This window comes from Nicotiana sylvestris, chromosome 1 (assembly GCF_000393655.2).
Source record: "Nicotiana sylvestris chromosome 1, ASM39365v2, whole genome shotgun sequence".
In the NCBI taxonomy this organism is placed as follows: Eukaryota; Viridiplantae; Streptophyta; class Magnoliopsida; order Solanales; family Solanaceae; genus Nicotiana; species Nicotiana sylvestris.
The window spans coordinates 116237875-116265006 of record NC_091057.1 but is presented as its reverse complement, the minus strand read 5'-3'; the positions used below and the strand labels follow the sequence as shown (position 1 = coordinate 116265006).

Sequence of the window (27132 nt, the reverse complement as noted above, 5' to 3'; positions counted from 1 at the left end):
CAAATGTTTTGAAGAACAAAGAGCGGCACATTTTCCCGCTCCCTTGAAATTTCTCTCCACTCAACTCCACTCCCAAAATCGCCCCGCCATCACCGCCGCTGCGCTGCCTTCCACGGCCGCAGTCATGGATTCCTCCACCGCCACTGCGCTCCTCACTGAACTTCAATCTTCCTCCAAATTCACCACCAATACCTACAATAACTTCTCCAATTACCTCCACGAATTCACTACTCTCTCCAAACCAAACAAGTCCTCAAAATCCACTGACGTTACTACTATCATCCGTTCACTTGCCAAACAGTTCCTTTCTTTCCTCAATAAAGCCCTAAGCCTTTTACCCAAACGTTTATCTGAATCGCCCAGAATTCCTGACGAATCTGCCCCTCACTTGTTCGACATTTACAGGTTGTGCCTTAACTGCCTTGAGTGTATCTCTTCGCAGCTGTCGTGTAAACCCTACACCATTCAAGCACAAAGAGTTCGGTACATTCATTGTCTGGAATCATGGGAGAAATACGAGGAAGCTGAATGTGAAGGACTCTCTGTACTTAAGGTTCTTCGCGATAATGCCATTGGTAAAACCAAGGCAGAAACAAAGAAGTCGAAATTAGTGGTGTCAACTCAGCAGCATTTGTTGCCTCAGTTGGCCGAAGAGAATGTGGATCAAGAATTTGCTCTGTTGGTTGTAGAGATTGTTGTTACACTTGTTAAGTGTGCTTCTTTAATTCAGAATAAGGCGGTCAGTGAATATCATGGACTTCTTGATTTGGTTAAAGAAGTTGCGCCATGGTTCAAGTGAGTCACTCTTGCCATTTATGATTGTATCTTATGTTGTTGATTAGTTCGTGAATTATTTGAACCTTATAAAAGATTATTGATAATTTTGAACCGTGCTATATTTTTTACAATGTGAGAGAATGTGTTTAACTGATTGGAGTTAACAACTTTGGATAATTCAGGGTTTTGGATGCAAATGCTCAGGATAAATTGCATCGGGTGCTTGTGACATATTTGAACAGAATAACAATGACTATGTTTGGGGACTTTACAAAATTCAGTGGGGATTTGGTGCGGGAATTTTGTAAAGAAGCCTTGTGTCAAATTAAAAATTCATCCTTAAACGATCAACTGTTCAAGGTGAATCTCTCATGTTCACATTCACCTTTTCTAGAATGTCTTTTCTGTCTAAGCTAACATGTATATGTATCACAGTTTGCAAGGAAGATATGCTCTTCTATCTTCTCACAAGAACTTGAGAAATGCTTTGGGGTTGTTGACACCTTAAAATATGTGCTGGATACCATGGCTGCAGAAATGAAGGTATTATATTGATCCCTTCATATATTATTGATCTTGAACAACGATATTCTGTTGTTTATAGGATCCAGTATTTATTCTTTTCATTTGCTTGATCTGCATTGTCCGATACACGGGGAGAGAATACAGTGGCATATACAAATGAATAATCTAAACTATAAAAAAATGAATAATTTATTAAGACGAGTAAGTGAGCAAGTTTACAATTTTCCATAGGACAAGGTAGGAGGACCTCATGCGTTCAATTGGACAGTTAAAGTACAGCGAACAAATTGCTGGCTCTGATTATATGGTAATTTAAGGCTGGACCAGCAATGAAATTACGAGGCTTCAGATGTTATGTGATCTGGTGAAGCTACTGATGTTGAGGTCAAATAATTCGAACTTAGGGCTGTTCTTGGTGCAAATCTGTGTTCAGTGTTGCGTCTGACCAGTGAGAAGGACATGGAGAGTTCGAAGGAACAAGAAGGAAATAAAATATTTTGACTGCCACCTAGATCCTACAGAAATCCTCCCAAACCGCAGGGTAAATTTGCATAAAATTCCACATGCTAAAACCAACAAAAGCTTCAACAAGCATTCATAAGCTTGTACTTATACCCCCCCCCCCCCCCAAATATTTTAACTGATTACAGAACTTCTACACAATTTGCTCCAAATAAAACTAAGGAAATGATAAATAAGTAGGACTTAGTGACCTCATTCACTGAATAATACAAAGTGACTTGTCTATTTTGTATTACTCGCTCCATCTTGAATTGAATACTGTTTTGTTTACTTTAAGAAGTTACACTTCATCATCTTTACGTCAAAGTTTTATACATTCTCAAACTTTTAGAATTGCATTAATTATCTTCTGATGTACCTGAACGTGGTCAAATTGACAAAAAAACTGGATTCATCTGGTACAGAGATTTAACATAAATACAGCACGTAAATGTCCTAATTGTAAATTATTGTTGTCTCAACATAATGTATTTTATATTGTTTTGCCAGTGCGTTGCTGTTGCATCACACAATTAATACTACTACTTATTTCTCAACTTGAAGCGTTATAGAAAATCACTTGTTGCCTTGATGTCACCTATGGTAGTTTCATACACATCATACAAGTTTTTTGCTTCTTTCTTGCTAACTTTAAGAAAATGTCTATTTTTTGTTTTATTGCTTTTCTTTTCCTAGGAGTCTTCTTTTTTTGTTTCCTTGGTTAAAATGATGATTATAAATTTTACATTTCTTTTCTATCCTTGCGACATAAAAGTGTAATGTATGCAATTTCATGACTTTGTTTAAGCTGTGCTTCTTTCTTGATAAACTTCCAGGAAATGTCTATTTTTGTTTCACTACCTTTCTTTTCTTACGAGTTGTACTTTTGTGTTGAAATTTCCTTTTTATCTTTATTTCCTTGGTTAAATGATGATTCTAAATCTTATCTTTCTTTTCACTGATAAATATGCAATTTCATGACTCTATTTAAGACAATGCCCTTACAATTGCTTTATGAGGATTGAAATAATTACTTTATTTATACCTTTCTATTTAGTTAAAAATATTGATGTGTTCAAAGAATGTATTTTCATTGTTATGCTAAAGACAATCTCCCTATTTTTCCTTGAATGGTGCAATGCACTATTAATTCAATGATCTATTTCAAAACTTGTTTTTCTTTGCCTTGTCTTTCACTGTTTCTATTATTTATTTGACGATATGCTTGTCCTTACAAAAATAGTATGATTATGTGAATGTTACCGGGCAGGTCGGAAAGGAGAGCAGAATCATAGAAATTCTGGAGCTTTTTTATTATTGCGCCCATAAATGCCGAAGTGTTAATGCAAATTTCTGTAGTACCCTGTCTGCCCAGTTAGAAGAATTAGCCATTCACGTGAAAAAACATCACATTGAGTTAGCATGTTCTCAGGTAAGCTTTTAGCGGTTTATTTTTGTTATTTATCTCTTCAACGACTCCTATGCATTTATGGAAACCTTTGGTTAAGGAATGTCCTACTTATGACAGAATTGGTTCTTTTGAAGGATAAGCCACCCACTGATTTGATTCTGGGGCTTTATGCTACTGGATTGCTCATTAATGAGTCCAATATTCACTCCATTACCCAGGGAAATTCAAGAGCTCTTTCCTCTGATAGCAAGGACGTGCTGCAAAAACTAAGTAGTTTGCTCAACTTTTTAAAATCGTACTTTGAAATAGACAGCAAAGGAAGCAACACTTCACAAAAGAGAATGCTTTATATTCTGTCTTATTTTGCTGTACTGAAGTTCCTGTGCCAGCCACTTGCCGAGTATGTTATCTCAACAAGGAAAGAAATTCTTAGTGAAACAGAGGCTGTTTCCTGCAATACTTACGTAGAAATTATCCACGATGTGTTCAAGCAATACATTAATGTCTTCCTACACCACAGGTATGTCACTAGTTTATGGCAAATCTTGCTCTCCCGTGAGATTGATTTTAACTTGTTGTAAACTTTTTTATTAACCTTTAAAGAACTGAATTTTTTAGCTCGATTTGGAATTACATATTCAGAAGGCATTGTTAGGTTTCTGAACTCAGTATATAGTGTTTTTTTATGAACAAATGCTATTTCTGTTTTTTATATAAAATTTTAGCTTCTCTGTTTAAATTGATCTAGCTATTTTCTGGTCTTTTTTATCATTAAAATTGTCTTGGTCCTTCTGTTTAATTTAGTTCTTCAATAGTTTATTTTATGTAATCTTTATGTGTTTCACCTTTTTGGATGCAGTGCCGCTGATAGCAAGCAAGATCATTGTGATGATACTAACAAAATCTTACTTCATGTAGCAGTGGCAACTTTCACTCTTTCTCTACGAACAAAACGCGATACCAAGGTTTCTGCTGTTGTTCATGCTACTAAGTTGATTAAGATTGCTATTGATATCATGTACCACCACCATTACTATCCCATGTGACATATCATAATTATTGAATGATAGTAGCAGACTAGCTCCAGTTTAACAATGGATTAAAGCTTTTCTCTTTTTCTTTGTTATTGCAGGAAACTGTTAGATTTATCAAGCATCTCATTCTAAGTGAATGGATTCAAGCCAATGGACTTAAGTATCTCTTCACCTCTTTTTACAACATCACTGTTGTATTATACAGAAATAAGCAATTGATAGAGGTATGAACAGATAGAGAGATTCTCGTGATCCTTTTTATTGTTTTCACTTTCCACATGGTTGATTTATTGTTAATGAAGAAGATGCAGCTTATTCAAATTCTTGATGTTTTATAAATTTGAATCAATTACCATTTGAAGGGACACTCACACCATTGAGTATGCTAGTATTTTGGGTGGGTGAGAAAAGAGAACAATGTTGTGAAGAGCGTGAAGCGAGGAAAAGCGACAAGCCCCTTTTTGCGAGAAGCGAAGCTCTCGCTTTTTTGAAGTGAAGTGGAATTTAAAAATATATATTAAAATAAATAATGCATAGACAATGAAGAAGAAGAAGAAGAGGAGAATGACAATAAGTATGCCAAAAAATGGCAGTATAACTGAAATGAAAAATGGGCAGCATTTTGCTGCAATTTATCACTGTTTCAGTGAAAGAAAATGAAGAAAAAGAAGAAGAACTGAAGGGGAAAAAATTTTTTGCCAGCCTTTTGCTACTATTTGGACACTGAAACATTGAAAGAAAAAGGAGGAGGAGGAGGAGGAGGAAGAAGAATAAGAAGAAGAAGAAATCACATGCCTTGGACCAAACTTGATGATCTTAAAGTTAAAAAAAGAGAGCCGTTTTAATTAATTAATGTTGGCAGCCCAGTAATAAAGAGAAGTGCTCGCTTCTGTTGCTTTGTTCGCTTCCTCGCTTCTCGCTTTTTCAGGGGAAGCGATCGCTTTTGTGTACTTGATACGCTTCAGATGAGAGAAGCGCCAGATGCCTCGCTTCGGATTGCTTCTCGTTTTAAGTGAGGAAGCGGTCACTTTTAACAACACTGGAAGAGAGAGGCCAGTGTTATGGCATAAGAAACTTTGATCTATCCCTTATATGTGCTTAAGAAGTACCGGTTGTATTCAGAACATAAACAAAATAGTTGCATATGGGGAAAGCATGGGTTTTGTTCTAAAAGATGTTTAAGTTAGAGGAGTGAACTTCACACTATCTGTTATGATTTTGATGCTTTAAGTTCACTAGGAAACTGCATAAATCAAATGATGTCTGGTCCATGGGCTAACTTAATTGCAAAAACACTTTTTGGAAATTATGAAGGGATGAAAGTAGAAAACATGTGTCGGAAAACAGAGAAATAGGAAACCAGATAGCTTATTCTTGTCTGTTAATCTACCTTGGAGAAGGAGAGAAAACATGGAATAATTTCTAATTGGTGAGAAGTTTGATACTAAGAAACAACGCAAGATATTGTTGCCTATTGATTGGGAAGAGTTGGATGAAACTACTGCCCAGATAACAACAACAACAAACACAGCTTAATCCCATACGTGGGGTTTGGGGAGGGTAGTGTGTACGCAACCTTACCCCTACCCTATAAAGGCAGAGAGGCCGTTTCCGATAGACAACTGTTACTGAATAAAAAAAATCACGTTCTCGTGTTTTCCTATTCGATTTTTGCTATATTGTTTCTTCCTTTGCAGGCTGCTAAAGCTCTGAAACTATGCTGCAAAGCATCTTGGAATCATGTGATACGTCTTTGTGAATTGTTTAAGCATGAATCAGATAAATTTCAAAATGATCTGTCAGAAGATGCTCTGATTGGTTTCATAGATGAGGCTTGCGGGAAAACTGCTTTTCTTTTGGAGGTGCTTAATCATAGTAGTGATCGTAAGGTCCAAAAAGTCCTCATTGATAGCCTTAAAAGCTGGTCTGCTGCAGAGCATTTGTTCAAAAAACTGCCAAGTCCCATATCTATAGTGAAGCAGTTTGTGAAGGTAAAATCCACAGTTTGGTTGTTTGCCTCTCTTATCTTTAATTTAATGCAATCATGAATTATATGTTGGCCTTGCTGGCATCTTCTTAATGAATTTCTTTGACGTGGATCTGCTTTCAGATGGAATTGAAGGTTAACAATGTGGATATTGAGGATGGTACCACTATGTTGTATTCTTTGTTGTCACCTTTTGTAGAATCAAAACAGGCTCTTGGAATCATATTGGAGCAGGTCTAACACACTCACTCTTCCTGGCTGAGCTTGTTAATACTTGAAATTCCTTTCTGCGGTTATATTTTATTTTGATGTGCTTTGTTTGCTTAACAGTAGATGCTGCTAACAACTGATACTTATACTTCATCAGGAGCTTCTGGCATATAGAGAATTGAATGCACGAAATCCAAGATTATGTCAGGAAATGTGCCTGAAAATAATAGGTCTTCTTTTACAAAAAGTGTATGTCTCCAAGGACAGCTATTTACAGAGATGTAGAGTCCTTATTGTTAAGGGAGAGGTGTTAAGAGCCAATGGATTCGAAAACCTGAAAGATTGCATTCAGTGTCTATCAGAAGGAATAGCTATAGTGGTAAGCCATTGTTTATGTCTGCCTCTTCATTTATTGAGTTACAGTAATCAGAGCTTGATTGCCTAAGTGGATGTTAATAATTATGTCAGGTTATACCTTTTGCAGGAAAGTTCTTTAAAGCAGAAAAACTGTGTAGCAAATTTAGCCTGCACGAATTCAGCTTCTCATCTGGCGGCCTATGCGTATTGTGCACGTGCACTATGTACCAGTGAGATTGAACCTAACTCAAAGGTGCTACAGCGTAAAAGGCTAGTCTCCTGCATTGATAATTATGGTTTCTTTGGGGGCAAACAGTTGAGCTAATTATGTTTCATTTGGAAGGAAAAGGAGGGAGTTCTTTTATTTAAAAATAAATTTAATTTGTGTTAGTATATCCCATATTGGTCGAGGGAATATAGGCTATTGTCTCCTTATATGGTCTTGGGCAATTCACTCCGCATGAACTAGCTTTTGGGTTGAATTAGGCCCAAGGTTTATTTTCTTCCCATGGCATCAGACACAAGACAGATCCATCCTATTCTTGGTTTACATAATGTTGGGCCTATATTTTATATTGTCAATACCATAGATGTAGCCATATGCATGGCGGGGAGGGATTAGAATGTCCCACATTGGGTTGATGGAATGGACTGTTGTCTCCTTATATGGTTTTAGGCAATCCTCATCTTATGAGCTAGTACCTTTTAAGGTTGAGTTAGGATTATCCTTTTTCTTCACAATTTGATTGCTTTAAAGAAGAGAAAAGAAATCTGAAAATTTAATTCTCATGTTCAACTTTATTTCGTCATACCAATGAACAAATCAATGCACTTTTTCTTAGCTTTTTCTATGTTTAGTTACTTTCTTTCTCCCTGACTTGGAAAACCATTCCCGTGTTTACTGAATACTTATCTATTGTTTTATTCCCCCCCTCCCCCCCACTCTCCCTCCTTTTTGAACAGAGACTTTATGAAGATATTCATGCTGCAGCTAGACTCTGGATGAGTAATCACTGCCATGCACCTGATCAGTGTAGGATGTCTGATATTATGTTGAATATGTTGCATCAGATTGTGGACTTGTTATCACTGAAGGTAATCTCTAATCTTGATGTCACTTTGTATTTGCACAAATTTTCAGTTGACAAGTTAGAAGGCCCTTGTAACATGCATTTAAATATGCATCTTAGGTCTAACCGATCATAACTTTTTGTTTTGCCCTTTAAACTTCTCTTTGTTTTGGCCACTCTGACTGGTTCAATCTTTGATGACTCATGTGTCAGTTATGTTAAGTATGTTATACTGCATGGGAGATAAATATATTTTGGATATCTAAGTGTTTTACAATAGCCCTATTTATATACAATGTTTACATGGTACTACACAACTATTTCCCTGATGTGGGACACTATATATTACCAACTATCTAACAATATATTTTTGGCTTAGTTTCATGTAAGGGATCATCCTTCTAGGACCCATAAGGAGCATTTTCCATTTCGAGAAGTTGTTAAGAATCCCTTCGACCCTTCCTACAATGCAATTTTCTTGACGCTAAATGTTTCACTAACATATACCATGGAAATATTTTTTTAGAAATAAATAGTCATTGCTTGGCTTCCTGGAAGCTTCTTTCAGTAGATTTTAATATTAATTTTTTTTTTGCAAGAACCTGGAGTTTTCCGAGAGGTACTTATTTATCACTTATTTGAATGCATAAAATTGCTTTTCTCGTTCAACAGTCCCTTTCCTATGAAAAACAATATTGTTGGTTTGAATTGCTGCCTTTCCTATGAAAAAGGTGCACGGGTTTTCATTCTGATATTTGCTGAAGAGTGCTGAATCTTTGGTAATGAGATATGTCAATTTGCATGATCTCTTATCATCTTGTTCTTCCATTTTTCAGGGCTACCTGGAACTTCATCCTGACATATATGAGATGATGATACAAATATTTAGAAAGAACATTCCATTAGAGAAGTCTGTGTCGTTACTATGGAGATATAGAAGACTTAGTCATGCTCTCTGTACTTCACCGGTGAATGATATGTTCATCAAAGCATTGTCAAACCATTGTGGTGAACTTTCCGAGTCCCTCAAATATTGGATGAAGTGCATGGAAGTGTCTCAACCACAATTAATTGGGTTTCAGCAGAGCTTTCTAACCCTTGCTCTTTCTTCTAAAGTATCTCGTAGTCATCAAAGTTTTCTCCACTGTGACATGACAGACGATAAAGTTAAGCTCACTGCTGCAGAGCTAATTCACACTGTAAGCTTACAGGATAGACACAACATGTTGCATTTATTCTGGCTGCTAGTGTGGTTACACCTATTAATGGGAGCTGCTATTTGTTCTTAGGTTCCTTTATCCAGCGGCGCAGCCTTTCTTTCTGCTTATCTTTACTATGACTTGAGTGAGAGACTGATTCTAAATGGGCGACTGGCTGAGGTAAAATAATGGCTATAACATTTTGCATGATTATAGGGGCTACAACTTAAAATTTTCTTCATCATATGTTTGAATCAATTTCATTTGTTCATGGAATGTTAAAAACTTTTGCTAGTGGAAAGTAGATCCAGTATGCGTGGCCCCGCTTGGGGTTTTACCTTTGGCTTTTATTCTTGGGTTAACATTCCCCATCAGACCACATGGATCCATGCTCCAAAAGACTATTTGCCATCTATTACGTGAAAATTTGACCATAAAGTGGGGTGGTCGGGTGTTTTTGTGGTTTTGGTTTCTAAACGTCAGATTATTCTCTAAATTTCAGCATGGCACTGATTGCTAATTGTTGAGATGCTCTTTAATGTTAATTCAATGCCTGTAGGCTCTTGCTTATGCAAAAGAGGCCCATCGTTTACGAAGTAAACTTCTTCAAGAAAACTTCTTCTATCAGATAGAGGAGCAGAGTGAGGTATATGGTCTCACAGCCTTCCAGATATATGATCCTGTGGCTGCAAAGGCTTGGTTTCCTGAAAATGTCTCCTTTGACTTTGATGGTTCTATACTTACTCCTTGGACTATCCTCCAATGTTATCTGGAAAGCATATTACAGGTCTATCATTATTGTTATAATTGTTGTCATTATTTACATTCACAAAAATAGTTGCTCTTTAATTTGAATTGGATGTGTTGGGAGAATCTAATTGACCATGATAGCATAAACCAATGCAACAGGTTGGAACTGTTCATGAGATGCTTGGAAATGGAACTGAGGCTAAGACACTTCTAGTATGGGGGGAAAACATCTCATCTAATCAGAGTTTGCCCCTCTTCATAATTTCATTCTGTTGCATGTTAGGTAACTTTTTTTCCCAATTTATTTACCTTTCCTCGTATATCACAATGGATGTTTGCCATGGTTTCTGGATTTTTAACTTATTGTCTTCTTAATGTTTATCAGGAAAACTTTACATTAAACAACATCTCTGGGAATTGGCAGAAAAGGAACTAAATACTGCTAAGCAAACATTGGCTGAAAACTATGATGCCATCTCTTGCCTAAAATGCAGAATTATTCTGGAGGTTTCAATTGATCTGCTAATAGGAGATCTATGGAGACTCCACCATTGTGATGCTGTAAATTCCTCTACTGTGGAATTTTTATATAGTGTTAAAGAGAAGTATAGATCTGCCTTTGAGAAGCTGAATAACTTCGGCTGGGAAGATTCTGTTGGTTGGCCCCTGGGAGCAAGTTCCCAGCACACCAAGCACCAGGCTACTTCATTTGCAAACGGTGCAAAAGATCCTTCAGGCTTGAAGGAGTTACCATCCCAGATGGGGAAGCTGGACGATGCAGTTGAAGGGAGAAGGACTAGGAAGACCAAAAAAGAGTCTGAACATAATTTAAGGATGACACGGTCCAGATCTTATGCTATGAAAAAATGTGAAAGTTCTGTGGATGATAAACATTCAAGTGGTGCTGAAAACATGAGCGGTAAGCGTCTTACTAATATGTTTCTTTTCAGATAAGACTTAAGATAGAAACTGCTATTCACTGCTGATGTTGGTCATACATTCACAGGTATGTGCTTCAAATTGAAGTGTTGGCACCATCTTCCTCTTGAAGTTCTCCAATCTGGATCTTTGAGTAATTTCATATACTTGAAATGGGAGCTTGTGCGCAGACAACTTTCACTGAGACTTCTAACTACTATGGGTATTGTGAAGTTCATTCTGGATGCCACTCTGTGTATCTTTCTTGTGAACAGTCACCTTCTTTAGCTGGCTCTGGACTGGTTTCCCTTTATGCAACATATTATACATTCTCAGAATTCATGAATATATTACTAGGAACAATTCACAGTTTCTCTCTGAATGTTAATAGATAATAAGTTGACACATCATTGATGTTGAGGCGTAGGAGTAACCTGAAGATCCCAGGCTTGGAGCAGGTGACAAAATGAGAGTCCACCTGCTTCATTCTTGGTAGGAGGTTTACTCCTGCGCTTTTGCACTGTTGCAGGCTGCATCATGGAATAGTGGTGTCATCAAGGAGTGACACGAAGCAATAGGTCATCCCTTCTCGTGGGTAGAGCAGAATGCTTGAAAGAATCATGTGCTTTGTGAGATGAAGCTCAGAGCAATCTGAGCAAGAAGGGTCTGATTCTTTGAATTAACATTTAAATATGAGAAAAATAAAAAAAAGTACAAAATTAGAGCCTTTGCATCTGAGTGCTAGGAATTTGTTAGTTTTTTTGTGTATTCTCTGTCTAGTTTTTATTCTCCTATTCTTTATTTATAGCTCATGTTTGGGAAAATTGAAAATGACACTTGCAATCAAAGATAAGTATGAGTACAATTCCTGAAGCAATTAACTAAGTCAAAATTACACATTGATTCTTTTCAATAGTTGATTAATTGCAAGCAGAAAATCAATTTTGCTATTGGATATCTTTTCTTGGCTTGTGGAAATTGCACTTTGATAATATTTACCCTTAGTGGTTGAGATTGATGTTGTATAATGGATGTTGAAATTAGTGAAGCTAAATGCAATTTGGATTTTATTAGTACTAGATTTCTACTTGTTTGATATTCTTTATTTTGCTGTAAATTGTGCTCTTTACTTTGAAAAGGCGCAGACCCTGATTCTCACTTAAAGCCTCAGGAGGCTTGTCCTTTTTGCGCTTTCCACTTTTAAAAGACCTCTGGTGGAATTTTTTCAGCCTTTGATCACTTAACGCTTGTGCGGATTTTATCAAAACTGTGGGCCTGTTTCAGGAGCTATCATTTATTTCTAGAATGTCTGACTGAGTGTTTAAAATTCAACAGGAGATTATGTTTGTTGTAAAAATATAGCACCTACATGTGCAACTGGTCATTCATTGTTATATACATAATTGTCGTCCATCTGTAGTATTGATAATGTTAACCTTAAGTTGGGTCATCTTTATACTATGAGAGAAATAATTGAATAATATTTGAAAATATTTTCTTCATATGTTCGGACAAAACCCATTCCATTTGTCCATATTCTTCGCATTGTTTGTGTGCATGCTTGAACTATTCTGTGTTGCTCTTCCATTCTTCAAACTTCATCGAATTATTGAACTATGTGGTCCATTTGTGGGTCTATTCTTTCAAGACACAGTTGACATTTCCATGGATAAATGTTTGTGCCCATTTAGATTTGAATGCATGAATTGCAGCTGAAAGTGCTTGATGCATGAACTAATAATCATACATGTGTGAGTGTTCTTCTTTTTCGCACTCATTAAGTTTTCAACTTCTTTTTTTGGCCTTACCTCTTATCTTATGGCAGGAAAATGCATAGGTCTTTCTGGTGATATCCATGGAGCACAAAAGCTTTTTTTGCAAAGTGTGTCACTGTTCAGTGCAGATTCATCCTGTCCCAAGTACTCTTCTCTGCCACTTATGTCCTTGGTTGACCAGATGGGACAGGATATTTGGGCGGTTCAATTGGCTGTTGATCATTCACTTATGCTTTACCACATATGTTGTTCCATTTTGAATAGCTATTCTTGCAAGGCAACCAGGTATGCATGCAGAAATATATGCAAGTTGTCATGTATTTTCATATCCGGAACCTCGAACAAAAGATCGTTCTTGATATCAGCTTGACTAAGAGTTTTGAAATCCACACTATTAGTGTAAATGTGGTAGAGATTTTTATTCCTTGGGTCTGACAATCTTCAGCAGCTGAAAGATTGTTAATTAGATTCTTCTTGCAAATGATTTAACTAAGGTCTGTCATTGTTATAAAAATTAGCACTTCTATTCTTTTGTTAAAGGGCATCCAACAAATAGTGATTTTCCAAGTAACTGCTGAACTCTAATGAATTGTTGTGTAGAGATTTATGGTTTTATGAATTCCGGAAGACATGCTTATTATGCGGTTTTGGTGTTTCTAAAGGAAAGGAAGGGGGTTGTGGTGTAATGTTTGTAATTATGTAAGCTTTAGGAAAATTTAGTTTTAGAAAATCCCTAATTTGCATGAAACAACTATTATTTAGTATCAAAAAGAAATAGACCTGAATAGAGCTGAGTGGAATCTAAAAATTCATGTAGCTGACTCCAACAAATTTGGGATTGAGGCTAGTCGGCTTATTGACTGAATTGTTTTCCCACTACTTGGTGCATTTGGTTGGAGAGAACCTGTGAAATTTCCAAGTACAATCATTTCTTCTGCACTGATTATGGGATAGATTGGAGCTTCTAGCATCATATTTGTGAATTGCAGTAGGGCCGTTTTTCTGAATAGCCACAACAACTGTGCGTCAATTGCATACTAGTTGTGTCGGTTATTTGAATCTTCGATATCCACTCCAATTTGTTTGGGTGCACTTCATAACTATTTTTTTTTTTGGTAAGGTAAATTGTATTAATCAAAAGGGAGAGAACTCCCGTATACAGGAAGTATACCAAAGAGTAAGAATTTACATTAGAAGTGCACTTCATAACTATTATCAATAATTTTTCGTTTAAGATAATTTCTGCTCGTAGCTTCCTTCAGAAAATGGTGTTGGACTATTTATTTGGTGTTTCTTTCTGTATCTCCTGTAATTCTGTGCGTCTGCCTCTTTTTAGAGTGAGAATTCTCGTTATAAAAGCAAAAAAGTGCAAATCTTCTATTAAGGCACTATTTTAGTTTTCTCCCCTCAATGATTCATGTCACTAGATCTGCTGTAAATAGCATGAGTTGTAGCTTCTAGTTACTGGTTCTCAATATTTGGAGTAACCTGCTTTCTTTTGGTGTGTTGGCATCTTTAGTTGCTCAGTAATCCTTATTTATCTGCTCTAGTCTTATGTGCGGTTTGAAATATGACTCCAAAGGTTGTTTATATTTCCTTGGTATCCAGATTGAATACCCATCTTCTCATTTTGAAGTTGAACCATCTCATATAATCACCAAATAGGAAAATTTTGCGGGTTCCACTGTTACTTCTCTCAAAACTATCATTTTCTTAAATATCTTGTAAAGTTTCTAGAAGTAATTTTTTGAAAATTATAACTCTTATAACAATTTTCCTATGTCAAATAAGTACATTTGATCTGAGATAGTGGTTTGCTGCATATATTATAGATATATCTAATGAGAATATTTTTCAACATTCACCAACATAAGTACATAAGTTTTGTAGCCGTGTATTTCTCTTGCTGTGTGCGTTAGCATTCACATGGTGAATCAGTTCATAATATTATTTTACTGTTGTCCAGTCTGATTTTTTCCCTCTTATGCAGGAAAACTAGCTGTAAAGAATGCCATGTTTTTTCATGCATCAAGTTATCAAAAGTTATTTCTTGGCTGAAGCTGGCCTTTATTCTCAGTCGTGAGATTCCTTTGCTTTCTCAGAAGGTTAGAATTTGTTCAGTTGATTCTGTGCTAGAAATTCCAGTCTTATAGCCTGTGTGGTCAAGCTGGAAAAATCGGCATATTTCGAAAAATGCTTTTTTCAAAAGTGCTTTTCAAAAAAGTACTTTTGGATAGACGCAATTTGTGTTTGGCTGAAAAGTGCTTTTGAGCAATAATTTGTGTTTGGCCAAGCTTTTCAAAAAATGCTTTAAGTATCAAATTACGAATAAGGACATGAAGTGATTTACTTAATACTAGTTAATATTACATAAGTAAATTAATTGTTAGATAGTTATGTGTAAATAATCCTAGTTCCATATGTAGTAGGAGTAGAATATGTCCCTAGTCCCATATGTAGGAGTAAAATATATATTATATATAAGGCTCATTGTATCATTGGTAAAAAATAGGCTTTTCTCTCGTGCATTCTCACATGGTATCAGAGCTTCACTGAGAAAATTATCGTTGTGCATCATTCCAACGACATCCGGGAAGAAAGATCTCGTCGCCGTGCAATTTTATGGTAACTTCGTCTTGTTCCCAGGGTTCATCACTCTACAATGGTACTGTGCATATATAAGTACCACCTTCAAATCCGAAACCCTTGTGCGACTAAATCCCAGAAATCCTTGTCCCATCGGAACAGAAAACTCAGTCACCATGCGTCTATCCGGTTGACGACTCAAGATTGATTTGCGTTATCTCCTCATCGGTAAGTGTTGTGTGAAAACCAACACTACTATCTTTTCCGAAAAAGTTAAGCGACAAAACCACAATCAATCCCTTCTCAAAAAAAAAAACCCACAGTCAATCGCTACGACAGTAAGTCCTTCACGCGCCTCCACCCAGGCAGAACTAGGGTTCCGGTGAGCGCGTATGACATACGCGCCGATGCATGGAGCACTTTCTGGCCAAAATTTTTAAAAAGTTCTTTAGGATAGTTTTTTGTGGGGTGATTCCAAGTTCACAATTACATTTTTCTACAGATTCCGAGAACTTTGGAATTTTCTACCGAGCTACAGTAACTTTTCCGGCGCGTGTGAACCATTCCGGCCACTTTTTGAAAAAAACTTCTTCAGGACAACTTACTCATCCTATGATTCCGAGCCTACCTATATAAATTACAACAAATTTTGACAACTTTATTTTTTCGGCCTGAGCAGTGCATTTTTTTCGGCCTGAGCAGTAATTTCCAGAAAAGTTTTTGTTTTTTGGTGGTGTTTTAGAACCTATTTTATAGTGTGGAATTCGTCTTAGTCTCACTATTTTCAAATTTCTCCGGCGACTTGTCGGTTAACTTCTGTTATCAGCAACCACATGGTTTTGTTGCTCAGGGAAGTCTAGTGGCCTTGTATGTCGCTTGCGCAGGTCACTTTATGGTCTAAAGCAGTCTCGTTGAGCTTGGTTTGGTAAGTTCAACACAATTATCCAGGAGTTTGGCATGATTCATAGTAAAGTCGAATGATCAACTTGCATATATTCTCACAAAGTCCCTCACTGGTGCTCGTATTAGTTACATATATAATAATCTCGGCACATATGATTTGTATGCACTGGCTTGAGGGGGGGGTGTTAGATAATTATATGTAAATAGTCCTAGTTTCATATGTAGCAGGAGTAGAATATGTACTAGTCCTATATGTAGTAGGAGTAAAAAATATATTATATATAGGGCCCATTGTATCATTGTTAAAAAATAGATTTTTTTCCGGTGCATTCTCACATACATATACTCAAAAATCTATTATTAAAGACAATAATTAAGTTTTTCCATTTTATTTAAGTAAAATATGAAAGTAAAATGAAAAAGTACTTTAATTCTTTCAATATGATTTATATATATCAAAAAATCATTCAACAAATATAAAAGCATTCGGTCACTATATATTAGAAACCTATCCTAAAAATAAGAATGATACTTATATATTAATATCCTAAGTACTAGGTTTAAAATAGGTTAGGTTATTTTGGTATATACTATATTTTGCTAAGTGTATTTTGGTAAGAAGAAAAGTCAAAATTGCTCCTAACCCCCCCCCCCCCCCCACACACACACACAACAAAAAAATAAAATTGGCCAAACACCTCAAATGTAGAAGAAAAAAAGGATACTTTTTGGGGAAAAACACTTTTGGCGTTCGGCGAAGCTTGGCCAAACATGCTATTAATCAAGTGTATGCTTCAAAAATCTTGTATGTTGTTTTCTACCTTTTGAGAGACTTGCGTTCTTAGTTACCAGTTTGCTCCCTTTTACTCACTAGGAATTATTTCTTTAGATATATACATTTCCCTATACAAAATGTCCCTAAGTGCTTCATTTTTTTGATAAAAGTAATAATATTTTATTAATGAAGGGCATAAATACCCGTATACAGGAAGTATACCAAAATAGTTGAGAAGCCTCACAAAAGAATATGGCTCTAAAAGACATCCAACCTTCTATGCATGGGTGCACCAAAACACAATAAGGCTACCCCTCAGATGTACAAAATGCTTCTCTGTTCCATCAAAAGCTCTCCTATTTCTCTCTCTCTCCAAATGGTCCCACATAAGTACAAGTGTAGCGACATCCCAAGCCTGCGTCTTCTTCTCCTTCTAATGAAAGTTCAGCTAAGCATTGCTTCTTTGACCGTGCATGTCACCAAACCAACCCAATACTTCCACCACAAGCTAGATGCAACCTGACAATGTAAGAGGTGATATACATCTTCGCCAGAAGTCCCTAAGCACTTCATATTACATGCTTGCAAACAAATTATTAGGTGCATGAGTAATACATGGTAATTTTATCTGCTCTGAGAGAACAATTGCTTACTAGTACTGAAGGTTAATGTCATAAAGTCAATGTATAAAAAGACTGTTGCAAATACTGTGTTTTACTAAGTAAGCTTAAATCTTTCATTTATTCTCTAGGTCTTGCATGTGTTGGTCTGTGGGTTGACTTGGTTAGTTGGCAGCTAAAGTAATCTTTTGGTGTTCCTATGGATCTGTACTGCAACGATTTCATGTGTACTGGAATGATTCATCATATGCTTATTCTTTGGGTGCATGTTGATATGATAAATAATCATATGATAGTTCACTGTTCGTTTCTACAATTTGTAACTTCTGAAGCAGTGTGATTCCCAGTAAATTGACTCTTATAAGCAATTCAAACAGATTTCCAGGTTGCTTGCGGCAGTTTATGTACTTTCTACTTCTGATAAGTCTTTTAGTATACCACCTAGCAAAGCAATCTCTGAAAGCCAATGGGCATCGTTCTTCCATCAAGCTTCAATTGGTACTTGTCTCAATCAACACTTCTTTTCTTGCCCATTGAAGAAGCAAAAAGCTGAACATGTTGTGGATTATGAGGTATGTGTTCTTAGATTAGTTTGCATCAACAACTGCTCTACAAGAAGTTGTTTCTTTGTTGTGTTTGTTGTAAGGTTTTCACTAGTACGTTGTTATGAGTCTCAATTCAAATATTGTTATCTTTCAATTCAAATCCAAAATCATTTTGTTAATATTGATTCAAAGTTTTTTTTATCTTCCGATTCAAATTCCAAAATTTTAATCTCAATTTAAATGTTTTCATCTTTCAATTTAAATTCAAATTAGTCTTCTTATCTCTTTTTCTAGTACTTATTTCTTTCAATTCAAATTCGAAATCAAAATATTTTAGATCTCTATTCAAATATTTTTATTACAATGCTTATTAACTTTGTCCTAAAAGTGCCATGTGGCTCCTTTTTTAACAGACCGCTTGGCATAATGTTAGGGCTTACCACTCTCCTTATATATTTTATATTTACTTACCAAAGTTCGGTGGCGAAGACTCAAATTGACTATCTCCTCCTCAGGAGATGCGACAGAAGGTTGTGCGAGGATTGCAAAGTTATCCCAGGTGAGACCCTTGCAACGCAACATAGGCTCTTGGTGATGGACGTTAGTATTATGATAAGAAGGAAACAGAGGTCAGTACGAGGCCGCCCGAGGATTAGGTGGGGCGCCTTGACTAAGGTTAAAGCCCAGGAGTTGGAAGGAAGGTTGTCGGCAATGGGAGCTAGGAGAAGTAGTGGGGACGCAAACACTATGTGGTCGACAACGGCGGACTATATAAGGAAGGCAGCGAGAGAGGTGTTAGGGGTATCTTCAGGCTGCACCGGTGGCCACAAAGGAGACTGGTGGTGGAATGCAATTGTACAAGGTAAAGTGGAAGCGAAGAAGGTGGCTTACCTGCGGTTAGTGGGGAGCACTGGAGAGGAGGAGAAGAGAGCGAACATTGCGAGATATAAGGTAGCTAGGAAGGAGGCAAAGACGGCAGCTTTTGCTCGTTTGTATGAGGAACTAGGGAACAAAGGCGGGGAGAAGAAGTTACTCCAACTCGCTAAGGTGAGAGAGAGGACGGCTCGGGATTTGGACCAAGTGAGGTTCATAAAAGATGAGGACGGCAAAGTTTTGTTGGGGGATGACCAGATAAAGAGGAGATGACAGACCTACTTTCATAAACTTCTAAGTGAGGAAGGGGATCAGGATATTGTACTAGATGAATTGAGGAACGCCGAAAGACCCCATGTACTAAGTGATTGTCGGGACATTGAGGTCGATGAGGTCATGGAGGCAATGCGTAAGATGAGAAGGGGCAGAGCTACCGGACCAGATGAAATTCCGGTTGAGCTTTGGAGGTGTGTGGGTAGAGCAGGCTTGGAATGGCTTACTAAGTTGCTTAATGTTATATCCAAGACTAATAGGATGCCCGAAGAGTGGAGGTGGAGTACAATGGTCCCGTTGTATAAGAACAAAGGCGATATCCAGATCTGTAACAACTATAGGGGTATTAAATTACTAAGTCATACCATGAAAGTTTGGGAGAGAGTGGTAGAAATGAGAGTGCGAAGGACGGTGTCTATTTCAGACAACCAGTTCGGGTTCATGCCGGGGCGATCTACCACAGAAGCTATCCACCTTATTAGGAGGATGGTGGAACAATACAGGGATAAGAAGAAGGATCTCCACATGGTGTTTATCGATCTAGAGAAAGCGTACGACAGGGTTCCTAGGGAGGTCTTATGGAGATGCTTAGAGGCTAAAGGGGTCCCGGTTGCCTACATTAGGGCGATTAAGGACATGTATGATGGAGCTAAGACTCGGGTTAGGACAGCAGGAGGCGATTCAGATTATTTTCCGGTTATTACGGGGTTGCACCAAGGGTCTGCATTCAGCCCTTTCCTATTTGCCCTGGTGATGGATGCTATAACGCATCATATTCAGGGGGAGGTGCCATGGTGCATGCTATTTGCTGATGACATAGTCCTAATCGACGAGACACGACGCGGCGTCAGCGAGAGGTTAGAGGTTTGGAGACATACCCTTGAGTCCAAAGGTTTCAGGTTGAGCAGGACGAAGACGGAATACCTTGAGTGCAAATTTGGGGCAGAGCCGACGGAAGCGGGAGTGGAAGTGAGGCTTGATTCTCAAGTCATCCCTAAGAGGGGTAGTTTCAAGTACCTGGGGTCGTTTATTCAGGGGTCCGGGGAGATCGACGAGGATGTCACACACCGTATAGGGGTGGGGTGGATGAAATGGAGGTTAGCGACGGGAGTCCTGTGTGACAAGAAAGTGCCACTGTTACTGAAAGGTAAATTTTATAGGGCAGTGGTTAGGCCTGCTATGTTGTATGGGACCGAGTGTTGGCCGGTGAAGATCTCACACATCCAGAGGATGAAAGTTGCAGAGATGAGCATGTTGAGGTGGATGTGCGGGCATACAAGGAAGGATAAGATTAGAAATGAAGATATTCGAGAGAAGGTGGGGGTGGCCCCCATGGAGGACAAGATGCGGGAAGCAAGACTCAGATGGTTCGGGCACATTCAGAGGAGGAACACTGATGCACCGGTGAGAAGGTGTGAACGACTGGCGGTGGTGGGTACGAGGAGAGGTAGAGGGAGACCTAAGAAGTATTGGGGAGAGGTGATCAGGCAGGATATGGCGCGACTTAGGGTTACTGAGGACATGGCCCTAAACAGGGAATTGTGGAGATCGAGCATTAAGGTTGTAGGTTAGGGGAAATTGTGATGTCTTTTTTACAGCGCACTAGAGTGAGACTAGCCAGTTAGGAATTAGTCTTAGAATGCTATTGATCAACTACTGATGATGGGCTTTATCTTCTGTGTATTAATACCTTACATCTTTCTCGTATTTCCTATATCTCCTATATCTCTTATATTGCTGTTACTTTGTTTTTTATGGTATTTATGTTATGTTATGGATTTTATGGTATTTTATGTTGTTTTATTATGAGTATATTGATAGTACTAATATAGTGTCTCTTGTTGCCTCTTCGAGCCGAGGGTCTCCTGGAAACAACCTCTCTGCCCCTCGGGGTAGAGGTAAGGTCTGCGTACATATTACCCTCCCCAGACCCCACTTGTGGGATTACACTGGGTTGTTGTTGTTGTTGTTGTTGTTAGTTGCTCTTATCTAGATATTGCTACTGCATGTATTTTCATTCTGTCTTCTACCCCTCAGCAAGTGATATATAATTGTGTATAAGTGTGTGGGTACTGTATATGTCGGAAAACGAAAATGGTACTGAAACTTTGTAGTAATGGAGAATTTTGAGCTCGTGTGGGAAACAGAACAAATTCACTTGTGAGAAATGGTATGGTAAAAATTGCACGGGGCACCCTATTTGGTCGCCCCCATTTAACCTATACCCAATTTTTTTAACTTGTACCCACTTTTTAAACAACTTCAGTCCCCTTTCTCCTCCTCAAAGTTTTATCTTTTTCAGAAGTAAGGTTCATAAAACTAGGGGGGGGGGATTTCGTCAAAGAAGGGGACAAGTTCTCTGTTTTGGTGTACTCTTAAATGTTACCTTCTCTTGTTTTCTTTACAAGTTATCAATTCCTACTCCTTGAAAGTCTTTCTTTGCATAAATACCTGAATAGTAGACATCAGATGCAATTCATGCATCATTAGATGAACAACCAAGAGCATGGACTACTGGAATATCACTGAGATGGAATTCCCAATAGTGGGAGGACTAGTTGCCCCAACTGGACCAAAACAACATGCCAGCATAAAACTTAAGAAACAGACAGTAGGGAATATAAGCAGAGCTGAGGATAAACAAAAGGAGACGCGAAATGCCCCCTAAAGCTCTAGAGCTAAAGTTCGCCAGTTACAAACAAAAACTAGCTCTAGAGCTGAAGTTCGACATTTACAAAATAAAAACTTCAGCTCTAGAGCTAAGTTTGCCGGTTACAAAACAAAAACTTCACCGGTTACAAAAACAAAAACTGAAGTTCGCCAGTTACATAAACAAAAACTTCGGCAATTACAAACAAAAAACTTCAACAAATAGAGAACAAAACTTCAGCTACTATGCTTAAGTTCAACAATTACAAACAAAAACTTCAGCAAATAGAAAAAAAAACTTCAGCTACTATGCTTAAGTTCAGCAATTACAAACAAAAACTTCAGCACACTTGGTTTAGCACACTTGCTACTTCAGTCCCGTCTACTAGAATGCTGGAGTTTTGCGTGATTGCCTTTGCTACTTCAACCCCGTATGCTGAAGTTACGCGAAAAAGTGGGTACACTTGCAATTTTTTTTGCAAAGCGGGCACAAGTTAAAACGTGACCCAAAAAGCGGGTATAGATGCAAATGCCCCAATGGTATGTGATGAGTTTTGGATTTAGGTGGGTCGAGGTTGGAAAGAGCAGAGGTTGGTGTTTTCTTCCCCTGTTTGTAAAGGGAAGTACAAGAGGTTGAACAGCTTTTTCTTTCCCTCCTAAATTGGATGTGAAGTCCAGTGTATATTTTCTACCCTCCCTTTGTGATCATGTCAGATAAGGAGTACTCGATCCGACGGAAGTAAATCGTTGAACTTTTCTCTTCTTTATCCTTCTTCCCGTGAAACAAAATATTGTGTAAGGGTTGGCTTCATCGGATAGATCCTCTAGAAGGCCTTAAAATATAAACTCTTCTTTGAAGATAGCAGACAGACATTTCTGATAAATCAGATAGAAAGTGAGATTAATTGGAAAGAAAAGCCAATTGAGGAAGCCGATTTTATTCCAAGGAAAATGTTGAGCAGCAGTGTTCCAGAGTAAATCTAACGATTATGACTCCAAGGAACTACCATGGAGCCCTAAACATATACCTTAGCATTCTGTTTGTACTTTGAAAGACTGCTAGGGTAAAGCCACAGCCTGCGAAGCTTCTACAAAATCTACGCTAAAGCCTAAAAGACAAGACCTACTACTGAATCTAACTTTTTTCCTGCACATAAGCTTATATTTTTTTATTTTTTTGCACCGTGCTGGGTACACTAATATTTTTGGATTTTCTGTTTTCAGGGTTGCTGTTCTTTGACACAACAGCATCTTGGTTCAGAAGAACCTAACATGTTCAGGTATTTCTTTGTCTGAGCATGAATCGAGGAGCTTTGCTTAGAAGATGTGCTCACTTTTGTTCCATCTGCACCCTCTTTTAATGCAGGCTTGCACCTGAATCAGTTGAAGATCTTGAAGATTTTGTTTCGAGATTTTTTGAGAGCCTGCCTACTAGTACAGTTGTCTGTCTTAGCTTGCTTGGACGCTCTGTTTCCAGTTTGTTGACTGAATTGTTGCATTCTCCGCACCCCATTCAATCATGGGTTCTGTTATCCCGCATGAGCTCAACTAGTCAGCCTATCACTGTAATTTTGCCCGCACATTCTATTGTTAAAGGTAATACAGTCCTTTATTCTAAACGAAACAGTAAATTCATGAAAGATATCCTTGGCTTATTCTTCCTTCATGCCATCAGAAGCTTCAGATGACGTTGCCCAATTCACTTCCAGTTTTCCTTTTGAAGTCAAAGATAAGCACTGGCATTGCCCTTGGTTATCCAGCGTGGTTGATGATGTGGCACCAGTCTTTAGAGATATATTAGAGAATAATTACTTGTCCTCGTCTGTGCACCTGTTAGAAGATACTACAGAGAGCAGATCATCATGGTGGAAGTGGAGGAAACAACTTGACCAGCGCCTTGCTAAATTTTTACGGTTAGTCAAATGATTTTTATCTCATTTAATGTTCCATGAAAAAGCTTGTCTCTCTGAATTTGGATCGGATCTTTCAATACTGAATTGCTTGGAATTTTGGCTGTTTGCTAAAGTTCAGTTTAAAGGTTGGTGTTATGATGATGATTTTGTATAATTGTTGATGCCTTCACCTTTGCATCTGAAAGTTAAGAGAGAAGTCACTGAAAGTTATGTCTATCATTCCTATCATAATGCCAATTCACTTTCAAATAAGCACTCAAAGTATTGTATGTTTAACTTTATATGCCTCAGGAATCTAGAGGATTCATGGTTAGGTCCTTGGAGATACCTGCTTTTGGGTGAATTGTCAGAATGTGAGCTCCTGGATTCACTAGTGAAGAAACTTTATGATCATTTTAGATGTAAAACTGGAGCTGATGTTCATAAAAGTCTTCTTAAAGTAATTCTCGGAGCTGCGAAGTACGCTTATGAGAAAGAAAATCACATTTCTCAGATGGTTTTAAATAAAGGATGTCACCTGCATGGAGGGGGTAATGGAAACTCCAAAGTGTTCGATAAGACATCTACCGAAGTTGATAATCTCTTTGATTCAGTATACAAGTCTATACTTGATGAAGCCCAAGAGATGGTAGAGACTGAGTCCATAAGTAGAAGACCAGTTATTCTTGTTTTGGATCTTGAGGTGCAGGTGTGTTTTCTTCTCTTCTTCCTTGTGTCTTGATTCAACTTTGTGCTTCATTATATTTTAAGTTTCTTATGCTAGCCAAAAGCTTTGCAGAAAGGAAATATAAAGTCCTTCTGTGTTTCAAGAACTTGCAACTCTCTGGAAATGATAGATTTGTTATATATTGCTATTTGTTGTTTCATGTAACCCGAGACATTGTGCATTTTTAACCTGAAAAAGCTTTAGTTATCTGGTTCTTACCTAAGTTTATGCAGCTGTGTTGCTAAACCCTAAACCCGAAGTAGGAAAAATTTCCTTGCTAATTGGCAAAAGTCCAGTAACCTTTTTTAAACAGAAGGTGTTTTGGTTAGGAGAATAATGATCACTTTCTGCAGATGCTTCCTTGGGAGAACCTACCACTATTAAGAAACCAGCAGGTTTATCGCATGCCCTCAATTAGCAGCATCAGAGCAACCCTGATCAAGTGTTGCCCATATCAACAACAAGTTCAGATGCTAAAGTGCTACCAAGGATCTCCTATGGAACAAGGGGTTCCATCACATTCCATTCCTTCGATTGATCCACTGGATTCCTATTATCTTTTGAATCCAAGTGGAGATCTTAGCAGCACGCAGATAGAATTTGAAAGCTGGTTCAGAGATCAGGATTTTGAGGTACTTTTCTACTTTACTCCTGAAATTGGAACATTAAAAAGAAACCTTAAGCATCACATTTCACCAATTCTGCATGTGCATGTACTTAAAAAGTTCATCTATATCTATACCCTACAAAAGTTACGTCCATCAAGTATCTTCCTTTATGAATGCTAAAAGGACCCTATTATTTTTAAGGAGTTTCAACTGAAAAATGAGATATAGGCGTTTTCCTTAAATGGGAGGAAAATTAGCAGAAAGATTTTTCTCATGTCTCACTCAAATTAGAGTCTTGACCCAATAAACAGGAAAAGAACTGGGGATCATAGCAATACAAATCTCTAATGTTTAGCTTGAACTAAAGGCTTGATATTAGAGTATCAATACTGTTTTAAAATGATTATTGACTTGAACTATCCTGATTAACCATGGTTTGCGGGTCCTAGACATCATAAGCTGAATGAAGATGTGTGTGTGTGTGCATATATATATATATTGTATTTTATGTTGTTTTGTTTACTGTGGGAACTATAGTGGTTCTATCATTTTAGACTGTTTCCACTAAAAAATAGTGATAACTATCTGATTATAAGTAAAAATTAGGATAAATAATCTTATGAGTCAATTGTCAACTATCTTAGTCCCCATATTATTTTAGGTCTGTTGTATGCTTCCTTTGTATATATTAAGGTCCATTTAGTATCAAAAGTATTCATTGTAGTTAAAACTATTTACATGTTGTCAACTTACTGCAACCTTCTTTTATGCTTGCGAATATAATCGGTCTACAAATAATTATATTATTTTACTTCGTTGTGCAGGGAAAGTGTGGAACTGCACCAGCAGTAGAAGAATTGGCTGAGGCCTTGAAGAGTCATGATCTTTTTATTTACTTTGGCCATGGAAGTGGTACGTTCAAAATCTTGGAACTGATTCTCAAAATTATCAGGGTGATTAAGTTTTACTTATTATTGCCTATATGCCCTATCAGTAATAATATGTTGCTATGCTGGCATTTCAGGAGCGCAATATATCCCTGAGCATGAGGTAAAGAAACTAGAGAGTTGTGCTGCTACTCTGCTTATGGGGTGCAGTAGTGGGTCACTGCATCTGCATGGAAGCTATGCTCCTCGGGGTGCTGCCCTCGGCTATCTATTAGCAGGTTCTCCGGTTATAATTGCTAATTTATGGGAAGTGACAGACAAGGATATTGACAGATTTGGAAAGAGCATGCTTGATGCTATCCTGAGAGAAAGATCAAATGTTTCTTTTAGATGTGATAAATGTGATACTCTTTCACATAAACTCGAGTCAATGAAAATTAGTGACAGCAAAAGAACTCAAAGGACAAAAAAAGAGAAAGATATAGCACCTGATATGTGTAAAAACAATACATCTACTAACCACTGTAACCACAGACCAAAGATTGGATCATTCATGGGGAAAGCAAGAGAGGCATGCACTCTCCCTTTTTTGATTGGAGCAGCCCCAGTTTGTTATGGTGTCCCCACTGGAATAATCAGCAAAAAGGATTTGTAGTATTGTCACTTTAGTATATGATAATGTCAAAGTCCCATTCTTTATTCTTCGTACTGTCAAGAATCTCCATCATATTAAATATCGTGGTCTCTTGTTGATCTAACCAAAGATAAAAGATTTGCAGTATCGTTGTGATGAAGAGTATCAATATCACTGAGAAATCTTTCAAATAGTATGAGAAGATATACGTGTATAGAAATTTATTGTGGGGATCCACACAACATCAGTGTGGGACATCGAATTTGCCTCTTGAATTTAATGATTCAGACTGCCGTGATGAGCTTTTACGTTACTAAGTTGTACAAATGTATTATTCAACTTGATTTAATTTTTATGTCATATTAATCTCCAACTTCCTGATTAAAAAAAGTGAAATGTTATTTTTATTTTTAGGTGTAATGGTATTTGAAAATTAGAGTTGTATTTGGATGTGAATATAATTTTGGGTTGTTTTTGAATTTTTGTGAGTGATTTGAGTTGAAAATTTTGAAAAATAATTTTTGGGAGTTTTTCAAATTTTTGAAAAATTACGAAATTATCTTTAAATGAAAATCGAAAATTTTATGGCTAAACACTGATTTAAAAAAAAAGGAAAAAAATTCAGAAAGAAGGAAATTGTTTTAAT

General features: G+C 37.4%; 1 protein-coding gene across 2 annotated transcripts; it reads left to right on the top strand.

The window, feature by feature from the left end:
* LOC104227270 (separase) lies at positions 1-26799 on the top strand. Of its 2 annotated transcripts, XM_009779489.2 has the most exons (28): positions 1-795; positions 960-1137; positions 1213-1320; positions 3074-3235; positions 3349-3734; positions 4074-4179; positions 4347-4472; positions 5946-6239; positions 6359-6469; positions 6603-6824; positions 6930-7055; positions 7766-7897; positions 8709-9071; positions 9162-9251; positions 9631-9858; positions 9981-10104; positions 10207-10740; positions 10828-10962; positions 12565-12799; positions 14505-14619; positions 17776-17970; positions 22963-23018; positions 23105-23334; positions 23414-23651; positions 23943-24339; positions 24711-24989; positions 25790-25877; positions 25990-26799. In XM_009779489.2, exons 1-28 carry the CDS (start codon positions 125-127, stop codon positions 26505-26507), a joined length of 6447 nt encoding a protein of 2148 aa, XP_009777791.1. In that variant the 5' UTR covers positions 1-124; the 3' UTR covers positions 26508-26799. The 2 variants fall into 2 exon arrangements, with proteins under 2 accessions (XP_009777791.1, XP_009777792.1); XM_009779490.2 differs by lacking the exons at positions 1-795; positions 960-1137; positions 1213-1320 and having other exon boundaries at positions 3152-3235; positions 3332-3734.
* Positions 26800-27132: the final 333 nt, after the last annotated feature.